The sequence below is a fragment of the Triticum urartu genome, chromosome 4 (genome assembly GCF_003073215.2).
Source record: "Triticum urartu cultivar G1812 chromosome 4, Tu2.1, whole genome shotgun sequence".
Lineage (NCBI taxonomy): Eukaryota > Viridiplantae > Streptophyta > Magnoliopsida > Poales > Poaceae > Triticum > Triticum urartu.
The window spans coordinates 614,446,525-614,460,018 of NC_053025.1; the positions used below are offsets into that span (position 1 = coordinate 614,446,525).

The 13,494-nt window shown below is 46.1% G+C and overlaps 1 protein-coding gene across 1 annotated transcript; it reads left to right on the top strand.

Annotated features, from left to right (window-relative positions):
* The first annotated feature begins 11,302 nt into the window (after positions 1-11,302).
* Positions 11,303-12,880, top strand: LOC125553245 (F-box/FBD/LRR-repeat protein At1g13570-like). The gene is made up of 3 exons (XM_048717050.1): positions 11,303-11,538; positions 11,760-12,098; positions 12,193-12,880. The coding sequence occupies exons 2-3, from the start codon at positions 11,766-11,768 to the stop codon at positions 12,751-12,753; spliced, it is 894 nt and encodes a 297-aa protein (XP_048573007.1). The 5' UTR covers positions 11,303-11,538; positions 11,760-11,765; the 3' UTR covers positions 12,754-12,880.
* The last annotated feature ends 614 nt before the right edge of the window (positions 12,881-13,494 follow it).

The following is a 13,494-nucleotide window of genomic DNA, read 5'->3' on the forward strand; positions in this document are numbered from 1 at the left end:
ACAGGCAAGAATCCTTTCTTTGCTTGATCCATTTTGAACTTTTTCAAAACTTTGTCAAGGTATGTGCTTTGTGAAAGTCCAATTAAGCGTCTTGATCTGTCTCTATAGATCTTAATGCCCAATATGTAAGCAGCTTCACCGAGGTCTTTCATTGAAAAACTCTTATTCAAGTATCCCTTTATGCTATCCAGAAATTCTATATCATTTCCGATTAGTAATATGTCATCTACATATAATATCAGAAATGCTACAGAGCTCCCACTCACTTTCTTGTAAATACAGGCTTCTCCAAAAGTCTGTACAAAACCAAATGCTTTGATCACACTATCAAAGCGTTTATTCCAACTCCGAGAGGCTTGCACCAGTCCATAAATGGATCGCTGGAGCTTGCACACTTTGTTAGCTCCCTTTGGATCGACAAAACCTTCCGGTTGCATCATATACAACTCTTCTTCCAGAAATCCATTCAGGAATGCAGTTTTGACATCCATCTGCCAAATTTCATAATCATAAAATGCGGCAATTGCTAACATGATTCGGACAGACTTAAGCATCGCTACGGGTGAGAAGGTCTCATCGTAGTCAATCCCTTGAACTTGTCGAAAACCTTTTGCGACAAGTCGAGCTTTGTAGACAGTAACATTACCGTCAGCGTCAGTCTTCTTCTTGAAAGATCCATTTATTCTCAATTGCTTGCCGATCATTGGGCAAGTCAACCAAAGTCCATACTTTGTTCTCATACATGGATCCCATCTCAGATTTCATGGCTTCAAGCCATTTTGCGGAATCTGGGCTCACCATCGCTTCTTCATAGTTCGTAGGTTCATCATGATCTAGTAGCATGACTTCCAGAACAGGATTACCGTACCACTCTGGTGCGGATCTTACTCTGGTTGATCTACGAGGTTCAGTAGTATCTTGTTCTGAAGTTTCATGATCATCATCATTAGCTTCCTCACTAATTGGTGTAGGTGTCACAGAAACTGGTTTCTGTGATGTACTACTTTCCAATAAGGGAGCAGGTACAGTTACCTCATCAAGTTCTACTTTCCTCCCACTCACTTCTTTCGAGAGAAACTCCTTCTCTAGAAAGTTTCCGAATTTAGCAACAAAAGTTTTGCCTTCGGATCTGTGATAGAAGGTGTATCCAATAGTTTCCTTTGGATATCCTATGAAGACACATTTCTCCGATTTGGGTTCGAGCTTATCAGGTTGAAGCTTTTTCACATAAGCATCGCAACCCCAAACTTTCAGAAACGACAACTTTGGTTTCTTGCCAAACCATAGTTCATAAGGCGTCGTCTCAACGGATTTTGATGGTGCCCTATTTAACGTGAATGCGGCCGTCTCTAGAGCATAACCCCAAAACGATAGCGGTAAATCAGTAAGAGACATCATAGATCGCACCATATCAAGTAAAGTACGATTACGACGTTCGGACACACCATTACGCTGTGGTGTTCCGGGTGGCGTGAGTTGCGAAACTATTCCGCATTGTTTCAAATGTACACCAAACTCGTAACTCAAATATTCTCCTCCACGATCAGATCGTAGGAATTTTATTTTCTTGTTACGATGATTTTCAACTTCACTCTGAAATTCTTTGAACTTTTCAAACGTTTCAGACTTATGTTTCATTAAGTAGATATACCCATATCTGCTTAAGTCATCTGTGAAGGTGAGAAAATAACGATATCCGCCACGAGCCTCAATATTCATCGGACCACATACATCTGTATGTATGATTTCCAACAAATCTGTTGCTCTCTCCATAGTACCGGAGAACGGTGTTTTTGTCATCTTACCCATAAGGCACGGTTCGCAAGTACCAAGCGATTCATAATCAAGTGGTTCCAAAAGTCCATCAGTATGGAGTTTCTTCATGCGCTTTACACCGATATGACCCAAACGGCAGTGCCACAAATAAGTTGCACTATCATTATCAACTCTGCATCTTTTGGCTTCAACATTATGAATATGTGTGTCACTACTATCGAGATTTAATAAGAATAGACCACTCTTTAAGGGTGCATGACCATAAAAGATATTACTCATATAAATAGAACAACCATTATTCTCTGATTTAAATGAATAACCGTCTCGCATCAAACAAGATCCAGATATAATGTTCATGCTTAACGCTGGCACCAAATAACAATTATTTAGGTCTAATACTAATCCCGAAGGTAGATGTAGAGGTAGCGTGCCGACCGCGATCACATCGACTTTGGAACCATTTCCCACGCGCATCGTCACCTCGTCCTTAGCCAATCTTCGCTTAATCCGTAGTCCCTGTTTCGAGTTGCAAATTAGCAACAGAACCAGTATCAAATACCCAGGTGCTACTGCAAGCATTAGTAAGGTACACATCAATAACATGTATATCACATATACCTTTGTTCACCTTGCCATCCTTCTTATCCGCCAAATACTTGGGGCAGTTCCGCTTCCAGTGACCAGTCTGCTTGCAGTAGAAGCACTCAGTTTCAGGCTTAGGTCCAGACTTGGGTTTCTTCTCTTGAGCAGCAACTTGCTTGTTGTTCTTCTTGAAGTTCCCCTTCTTCTTCCCTTTGCCCTTTTTCTTGAAACTAGTGGTCTTGTTGACCATCAACACTTGATGCTCCTTTTTGATTTCTACCTCCGCAGATTTCAGCATTGCGAAGAGCTCGGGAATAGTCTTATTCATCCCTTGCATATTATAGTTCATCACGAAGCTCTTGTAGCTTGGTGGCAGTGATTGGAGAATTCTGTCAATGACGCAATCATCTGGAAGATTAACTCCCATTTGAATCAAGTGATTATTATACCCAGACATTTTGAGTATATGCTCACTGACAGAACTGTTCTCCTCCATCTTGCAGCTATAGAATTTATTGGAGACTTCATATCTCTTAATCCGGGCATTTGCTTGAAATATTAACTTCAACTCCTGGAACATCTCATATGCTCCATGACGTTCAAAACGTCGTTGAAGTCCCGGTTCTAAGCCGTAAAGCATGGCACACTGAACTATCGAGTAGTCATCAGCTTTGCTCTACCAGACATTCACAACATCTGGTGTTGCTCCAGCAGCAAGCCTGGCACCCAGCGGTGCTTCCAGGATGTAACTCTTCTATGCAGCAATGAGGATAATCCTCAAGTTACGGACCCAGTCCGTGTAATTGCTACCATCATCTTTCAACTTTGCTTTCTCAAGGAACGCATTAAAATTCAACGGAACAACAGCACGGGCCATTTATCTACAATCATACATAAACAAGCAAGATACTATCAGGTACTAAGTTCATGATAAATTTAGGTTCAATTAATCATATTACTTAAAGAACTCCCACTTAGATAGACATCCCTCTAATCCTCTAAGTGATTACGTGATCCAAATCAACTAAACCATGTCCGATCATCACGTGAGATGGAGTAGTTTCATTGGTGAACATCACTATGTTGATCATATCTATTATATGATTCACGCTCGACCTTTCGGTCTCCGTGTTCCGAGGCCATATCTGTATATGCTTGGCTCGTCAAGTATAACCTGAGTATTCCGCGTGTGCAACTGTTTTGCACCCGTTGTATTTGAACGTAGAGCCTATCACACCCGATCATCACATGGTGTCTCAGCACGAAGAACTTTCGCAACGGTGCATACTCAGGGAGAACACTTCTTGATAATTTAGTGAGAGATCATCTTATAATGCTACCGTCAATCAAAGCAAGATAAGATGCATACATCACATGCAATCAATATAAGTGATATGATATGGCCACCATCATCTTGTGCTTGTGATCTCCATCTCCGAAGCACCGTCATGATCACCATCGTCACCGGCGCGACACCTTGATCTCCATCGTAGCATCGTTGTCGTCTCGCCAATCTTATGCTTCCATGACTATCGCTACCGCTTAGTGATAAAGTAAAGCATTACAACGTGATTGCATTGCATACAATAAAGCGACAACCATATGGCTCCTGCCAGTTGCTGATAACTCGGTTACAAAACATGATCATCTCATACAATAAAATTTAGCATCATGTCTTGACCATATCACATCACAACATGCCCTGCAAAAACAAGTTAGACGTCCTCTACTTTGTTGTTGCATGTTTTACGTGGCTGCTACGGGCTTAAGCAAGAACCAATCTTACCTACGCGTCAAAACCACAACGATAGTTTGTCAAGTTGGTGCTGTTTTAACCTTCGCAAGGATCGGGCGTAGCCACACTCGGTTCAACTAAAGTTGGAGAAACTGTCACCCGCAAGCCACCTATGTGCAAAGCACATCGGGAGAACCGGTCTCGCGTAAGCGTACGCGTAATGTCGGTCCGGGCCGCTTCGTCCAACAATACCGCCGAACCAAAGTATGACATGCTGGTAAGCAGTATGACTTATATCGCCCACAACTCACTTGTGTTCTACTCGTGCATATAACATCAACATATAAAACCTAGGCTCGGATGCCACTGTTGGGTTTCATAGTAATTTCAAAAAAAATCCTACGCTCACGCAAGATCATGGTGATGCACAACAACGAGAGGGGAGAGTATGATCTATGTACCCTTGTAGATCGACAACGGAAGCGTTTGGTTGATGTAATCGTACGTCTCCACGGCCCGACCGATCAAGCACCGAAACTACGGCACCTCCGAGTTCTAGCACACGTTCAGCTCGATGACGATCCCCGGACTCTGATCCAGCAAAGTGTCGGGGAAGAGTTCCGTCAACACGACGGCGTGGTGACGATCTTGATGTACTACCGTCGCAGGGCTTCGCCTAAGCACCGCTACAATATTATCGAGGACTATGGTGGAAGGGGGCACCGCACATGGCTAAGAATATGATCACGTGGATCAACTTGTGTCTCTAGGGGTGCCCCTGCCTCCGTATATAAAGGTTCAAGGGAGGGGGGCCGGCCGGCCAAGGTGTGGCGCGCCAGGAGGAGTCCTACTCCCTCTGGGAGTAGGACTCCCCCCCTTTCCTAGTTGGAATAGGATTCGTGGGGTGGGAAAAGAGAGAGAGAGAAGGAGGGGGGGCGCCAGACCCCTCTCTCCTTGTCCTATTTGGACTAGGGGTGAGGGGCGCACGGCCCAGCCCTAGCTGCCTCTTCTCTTCTTCCACTAAGGCCCATATACCTCCCGGGGGTTCCGGTAACCTCCCGGTACTCCGGTAAAATCCCGATTTCACCCGGAACACTTCCGATATCCAAACATAGGCTTCCAATATATCAATCTTTATGTCTCGACCATTTCGAGACTCCTCGTCATGTCCGTGATCACATCCGGGACTCCGAACAACCTTCGGTACATCAAAATGCATAAACTCATAATATAACTGTCATCGTAACCTTAAGCGTGCGGACCCTACGGGTTCGAGAACAATGTAGACATGACCGAGACACGTCTCCGGTTAATAACAAATAGCGGAACCTGGATGCTCATATTGGCTCCTACATATTCTACGAAGATCTTTTATCGGTCAGACCGCATAACAACATACGTTGTTCCCTTTGTCATCGGTATGTTACTTGCCCGAGATTCGATCGTCGGTATCCTATACCTAGTTCAATCTCGTTACCGGCAAGTCTCTTTACTCGTTCTGTAATACATCATCCTGCAACCAACTCATTAGTTGCAATGCTTGCAAGGCTTAAGTGATGTGCATTACCGAGAGGGCCCAGAGATACCTCTCCGACAATCGGAGTGACAAATCCTAATCTTGAAATACGCCAACCCAACATGTACCTTTGGAGACACCTGTAGAGCTCCTTTATAATCACCCAGTTACGTTGTGACGTTTGGTAGCACACAGAGTGTTCCTCTGGCAAACGGGAGTTGCATAATCTCATAGTCATAGGAACATGTATAAGTCATGAAGAAAGCAATAGCAACATACTAAACGATCGGGTGCTAAGCTAATGGAATGGGTCATGTCAATCAGATCATTCAACTAATGATGTGATCCTGTTAATCAAATGACAACTCTTTGTCCATGGTTAGGAAACATAACCATCTTTGATTAACAAGCTAGTCTAGTAGAGGCATACTAGTGACACTCTGTTTGTCTATGTATTCACACATGTATTATGTTTCCGGTTAATACAATTCTAGCATGAATAATAAACTTTTATCATGATATAAGGAAATAAATAATAACTTTATTATTGCCTCTAGGGCATATTTCCTTCAACCACCACTATCATATTACTTTGCTTCTAAACACTTTGCTGCAGATACTAAGTTTCCAGGTGTGGTTGAATTGACAACTCAGCTGCTAATACTTGAGTATATTCTTTGGCTCCCCTTGTGTCGAATCAATAAATTTGGGTTGAATACTCTACCCTCGAAAGCAGTTGCGATCCCCTATACTTGTGGGTTATCAAAAGGCAGCAGCGGGGTCCGGCGAGGCAGGGGACTTCGATGGGATGGCAGGGATGGAGCGGACATAGGTGGGTCAAGGCAGACGGACCGAGCGGGCGCTGCTCCTGGCGGCGCGCCATTGTTCCTGTGAAGGTTCAGAGAGAGGGAGAGAACTGTGTGAGAGGGAGAAAACAGAGGGAGGAAGGAGAAATAAGGGGAGGCGGCGAGGGCCCTGGCCTGATGCAGCGGCGCTGCTCCGGTGAAGCCGTCGTCGGGTGGTGGTGCTCGGGCCAAGGCGCTCGGGAGGAGGAGGTCCAGCATGAATAAGTCAAGGTACAGCGGCGGCGAGGCAGAACGGTTGCGGGGTGGCTGCAGCTCAGGGAGGAGGAGCTCAGGCTCCTGGCTTGCGGTCGACGATGGGAGGCAGCATGGATGCAAATCAGCAGTGGCTGGTCTCGAAGAAGCGGGACGACGACCATGGTCCTGTTGCTACTGCTCGCGGGATGGTGAAGGCAAGGGAGATCTGGCGCGAGGGCCTTGTTCCTGTAGGCGATGGATGGCAGAGGAACGGAATCAAGAGGAGGCTTGGGGCTACGGGAGAGCAAGGAGGATCTCCTCCCTTGGATCGTGCGCGCGAGGCAGAGCGCTCTGGCTCGGCAAAGCGAAGGGATCGAGAGAAGGATTGGGTTGGTTGGTGGATGGATGGATCGAACAGATCCCGAGGAAGAAGGTAGGTAGGTGACGGCGGGTAGGGGATGGATGGAACATTGCTCCTAAATTCTAGGGTTAGGGTCTATTTATATAGCAGGTAGATTAGTTTAGGGGCTACTCGGGCCCTCCGATCATAATCAGACGGTCCGAGATAATTAGGTTAGGAGACTCCAACGAGAAAACGATGATACTTTATAGATGTTCAGGGATGATCCGAATCCAACGGTGACGACTGTCCGGGTTGGGTTCGGGGGAGTTTCTTGGACGCGCGTGGGAGGAGAGCCGCAGGCTGACGAGAGAGGTTAGGTTGGGCCTGACGGTAGGTAGTGGACTGTGTAGACGGTCTAAGGAGGAAAGAGAGGGAAAGCCCGGCAACAGTTTTCGGAGACCGAAAACGTCCGACGATTTGACCGACTATATTGTCGCTATAGTTATCCGTTGGGGCGTCAAACGGACTCCGAATGCGATGAAACTTGGCAGACGGTCTACCTACAACATAAAAAGACCGCACGCCAAATCCCATCCCATTCTGAGAACATTTTCCGGCCACTTAAAAAAATACTATTCGGACATGCCGCGGGTGCGTGCGTGTGTGGTTGGGCTCGGAACGGACAACGGACGGAACTGGGGAACCCAGACGGATGCAAGTTTTGAAAACATGATGATGCAATGCACATGATGACATGATAAGATGCAACACGTAAGCGAATGACATGGCAACAACGCGCATAACTGGGAGACACCTGGCGCAACGGTCTCGGGGCGTCACACAATGGCAAACCTAGATTGCAAAACACCGAATGCTCTTTCAATGTCTTTTCGGGCTGCCTCTTGCACCCTTGCAAATTCACATTGTTTTTTTGTTTTGTGTTCTTTGATGCTCCTTGACAAATGTGCACCAAGGAGGGTATATACCATCTGCAAGATAGTACCCCTTTGTGTATTCATGCCCATTGATAGTGTAGTTGCAAGCATGAGCATCACCACTAGCAAGCCTAGCAAACAAATGAGAGTTTTACAACACATTGATATCATTGAGAGTGCCCGGCATACCAAAAAAGCAATGCTAAATCCATAAATCCTCGGATGCTACGGCCTCTAGCACAATTGTTGCATCACGAGACTTGCCACAATACATTCCTTGCCAAGCCTTGGGGCAATTTTTCCAATTTCAATGCATACAATCAATGCTACCTAGCATGCCAGGCCAACCTCTCCTTTCATTAGATGCCATCAATTTCTTTGTGTCATCTTCATTGGGTGCCCGAAGATACTCAGGACCAAAGACACGGACGATCACTTTCGCAAATCTACGCACAGACTCAATTGTGCTATCTTCACCAATGCGAAGATACTCATCGGCATAGTCAGCCGGAACGCCATATGCAATCACCCGTATCGCTGCGGAGATTTTTTGATATGCACTAAATCCCTTTAAGCCCACGACATTTCTTCTTTGAGTAAAATACCGGCAATTTGCCTCGCAAGCTTCAACAAGTTTCACAAAGAGGGATCGGCGCATTCGGTACCTTATGCGGAAGAGGTGTGCAGGATATGTAGGATTCTCCGCAAAATAATCTTGCATCAACATCTCGTTCCCAAGATGGCGATTCCGAGGAATGCACAGACGCCCGACAGTAGATCCTCGCCTCCTCTTCCGGTACTCGTCTTCATGCTCCTTCACGGCAAGCGCCATGACTAATGTTTGCTGCCGAAAGGTCGCAAGCATGGTCTCCACATCCGAGTCGTCCGAATCGGACGAATCAGATAGCAAGAACTTCTCGCACGGGGTCAACTCCATCTACATGCACACCGGCGCGTCAATCTACCACACAGCTCGCAAAAATCACAAAAAAGAGACTAACCGGTGGCGGGTGATCCCGGGCGGCGACGAGGGGGGTGCGCTCGACGATGGTCGATCCCCAGCGGCGGCGGCGACGGGGGGCGGCTCTTCTCGCCGGATCCGGAGGGGCGGTGCAGCGGCTCGGCGCGGGAGGGTGTGGGGCGGCCCCGCGGAGCGATTCCGCCCGCAGATATGGACGGAATCACCGGCGGCGGGCGGGCGGAAGCAAGGGCGGGCGATGGCGGAAGGAGGGGGAAAAGAGCGCAGGGCTGAAATGTCCCTCCCGCCAACTGCTTCTCTGTGATGCAGGGCACCGCGGCCGCGAGGGGGAAACCCGCGTTTTCCTGGATTGGGGTCAGGAATTTGCCACGCCCCCTAAAATTTTTTGCGGGCCGGGGCGGGATGCAGGGTCTGGTCGGGCAGGCTTTCCGGCCCCTACCCGCATTTTGGCAGTTATTTTGTGGGTCGGGGCGGATGCGGGATCTGCTGGAGTTGCTCTAAATGATTTGTACTATTACGGACCATATTGGGGCTGGATTGAGTATCTATAAGATTTGCCCTGGCTTTTTTTTGAACCGGGCATAACCCCTTTCCATTAACCGAATAACGAAAATACAAAGTTCCAGAGAAAAAACTAGAAAGAGGCGGGAAAGGGAAGAGCGAGTTCAACGCATCGCTGGAAAACCCACCACAGGAACTCGCCTACAAGACACCTGCTATGGGGCGAAAACCCGGCGACACCTATATCTCAAACACAAAAAACTCCAACATCAACCTCACAGAATACATGTCCTAAACAGACCACATGCTCGCGCAAGAGCAGAATAGATCAGCGCATCCCTAGACAAAAGGGGGGGTCTCTGAGGTAACATCAGGTGGGTCGGAGTGGAGGGTGGTGACGGAGAGCGCTCGAAGGTGAAACCGCTCCTCATAAGATTAGCCCTAGTTGCACAAGTGTGAGCCCTTCTGTTGGATTCCGTAGGAATATGAACAACTTGAATCTGAATGGGGCCTGTAGATGCAAAGAAGGAAGCAAGCTGATGTCTTATCTGCCAGTGTCCAGGTTTGTGGAGAAGATATTTAGAATTTACTGGTTGTGTAAGCATTTGATTATCCACTAGGAAAATGATTCGGTTGTTGGTGATGGTCGTAGCGATCTGAGCTGCTACCTTCAGCACCACTTATCCGACACTCCAACTGTCATTTTAGGGCAACACATGCACTCCTAGCATCACATGTCATCTTTGTTTCACCTGCTCGATGATTTAGTTCTCTATTTAATTTCCTGCCCTTTTATTTTGATTCCTATGTAATATATACCCTTTGGGTCTAGGATTCCTATGTCGTTGGCGAACTCTTGCTCCTGTCACAATGAGACGGAGGCGAAGGTCTAACAATCCCACATCGTCTGACAGTCTCTCTCAGAGACGCAATTCAACTGGGGGCACCTAGTGAAGATAAAACCACTTCGTCTACAGCCAGATCAAGAATTCTTAGACATCATTAGAAGGCAGTAAACATATTTTAAAGAGCAGAGGTGGATGCTAACCTCCATCAGGCCGCTATCCCAAAACACTACATGCTTGAAATGAAAGCGTCAGAACACTTTTAGCAACGACCGTCTCCACAATCATCCATGTCATTTACCGACACAGGTCAACCCATACAAAGGGTAGGCGGCCCTTCCGTCAAGCAATATCTAGTTTCTGGAGGCCCATAACTTCGATCTCAGTAGATTGGTGCCACCTCATTGTAATCATTCCATTGATAGAACTCCAAGGCATGATGTATGCCTTTTACGCATCTAAGATAAACCCACTGTGTCATCATTATCGCTATTGAGATCCCTTCATGCATCAACCTTCCCTTTGTTGTCTTTACACGACTTCTCGTAGGCCGTAACATCGGCAGCGGTGTATTAATCATCAAAAGATAGGAGCGAGGAACCATTGCTATGCTTGTGAGAGGAGGCCGGTGCAAGCGGCGGAAACATTGTTTTTGTGGAGTTACATTTTGCCCTATATAATAAAGATTTAGTAGGTGCCTACTTTCAGAAAAGATGTGATTAACTTTAAACAAAGGACCTTCTTATCAGGTGAATGTTCGCTGGGAGGGTGGCTACTGCGAACGTCTTCTATGGCAATTTTAGTTGTAGAGGTGACAATTTCTCATGGTAATTCTTTTCTAGAGAAGTCTTTTTTTTAAAACGGTCATTATTTGATCTCAATCAAATCAAACGACCGCGAGGGAGTTTGCTAGGGGTTCTTTGTCGGTGAACGTTCAGCAATTAGCGTTATCGGAAGCTCCGGAGAAGAGGAGGACTTTGAAATTAAGGTGGACACAAATTTGGACTTCTTTTCGAATTTGTGCCTAATTCCACACCAATAATACGCTGCTAGAAATAAACGGAAAAGAAGTGCCATCAGAAATCCCCATCGTTTTCCTATCCGCCGGCCTTCCTTCCCGAGCCCTCGCCGTACTCAGTCCGAGCGACCCAGCGCTGCCGGCGCCCTACCTCTTCTCCTCCGCGGCGACCAGCCCAACCCCTCCGCCTTTCACGGGCCGCCGTTCCCGTTCCCGTTCCAGTTCGACCTTCCGGCTCCGCAATTCCGGCCACCGGTTGGTTTCTGAGGTATGAGCACACTCTCATCCAACCATGATTACTTAAAATCCATTGCTGCCCTCGAGATATTCTGGGTGCACAACATCTGGATCTGCCCATGTCCCTCCCCACCAAAGGAAACAGTTTTTTTTTCCTTCGTTTTTTGGTGGTGATGGGGGCTTGATTTCTGATGAATATTTGTTTGGGAAAAAAAATACTTTAACTGGGTTCCTCCTTGCACTTCATTGCAGTTCACAATGGGGAACTTCGTGCCTGGTATAAGTAGAGTGGATGATTGCCATCCAAGGATATCAAGCCATCGAATTGAGCCATTCACCATTCTGGCTTTCAGAGCTATATCAGAGCACATAATACGATATGAAGTGTTCGATCGAAAGCTGATAGCAAACGGCCGGTTTCAACTGCTGACCATTCTCATCTGCGGAGCAATCCATGCCAAGGGAATAGCAGTGAACGGTCGATTTAATCTGTGTGCTATTCTCATCTGTGGAGTTCTGTCCGACTACCTCCGGCACGAACCAACCGATGGAGAGGAACCGCCGGTTGATCTGGTTGGAAACCTTCCAGAGGTACTATGTCAATATTTTTGCTCCAGCTCGTCTCTTGACTGCGGATTACTAATTTCTACCTGTGCGCAACTACAATATATTTTTTGTTCTGCAGGACGTGTTATGCACAGTTTTGTCAAAGTTGTCTCTGGAAGAGGCTGTAAGAACCAGTGCCGTATCAAGGAAATGGAGATACTTGTGGACAGTTTGTCCTAAACTGAGTTTTGATGGAAATACAATACGTGGCAAGAATAATTATGAGAAAAGAGTGTATAATCTAGTGTTCAGTCACATTGTTAATAGAGTCCTGGGACAGTGCAGTGGCAAGTTGGTTGAAGAGCTTGAAATCAAAATTGAGTTGAACCGGATGTTGGTTGAACATCTTGATAATTGGGTTCGTTTTGCTGTATCATCGCGGGCAAAGGCACTAGTTTTTGATTTAGCACGAGAACAGCGTCAACCTCCAGGTTGTCATGATCGGTACAAATTTCCATTTGAGCTTTTAGACGAGGACAGTATACACCGTCTACAGAAACTTCATCTTAGCTTTGTAGATCTCCAGCCACCAATGCATTTTAGTGGTTTCCCTAACCTAAGGAAGCTTGACCTGAGCATAGTGAGTGTCAATGGGAAGGAAATTGAACATATGTTGTCAAACTGCTGTAACAAAGGTTAACGGCCCACTGCCTCACCTGCTATACTTGAAAATTGCTTCCTGCAGATTAACAAATATAGCATTCCATGCCGTGAACCTTGCGACTTTCGAATACAGAGGACTGGCGGTGCCTATTGACCTCAGTAAATCATCGGAACTGAAATGTGCAAACATATGGTATTATGGAGACACGCTCGAGCACACTATTACTGTTCTTGCTAATGTGCTTATAAATGTGCAACATCTGACCCTCGATACGGCCTGTGAACCTCCAAAGGTTCGCTCTTATACCTTCCTTTAAGTCATGGATTATCCTATAATATCACATGACTGATCATGACCTTTGGTTATCTATCTTTCAGATTCCCTGTTTGATGCATTACCGATGCAAGTTTTCTCGGATGACGTGTTTACAGTTGAGGTTGGTCTATATCCAAGAATTCAATATATTATCTTTGGTCTCTTTTGTGAGGTCTGCTCCTTTCATCAAGAAGTTAGAGCTGCACGTAAGTACTCATATTGCATTACAGCTTCTTTCAACGCATTGGATGTCTCATTATGCCAACTATCATGCTGTCAACTTAGAGGCACGTTCGAGTATAATATGTGATGAGAAGTGCTGTGCTGGACAGTTTCTTTTATTGCATATGCTGTCCTGGAAGTGACGGATGGATATAGACTGCTAAACTTACTTGTTGTTTGTTTTAGCACTCTCTTTGTTTGGAAGCAACTAGTTTTTTTATTCAATATGAATCTTTCAAG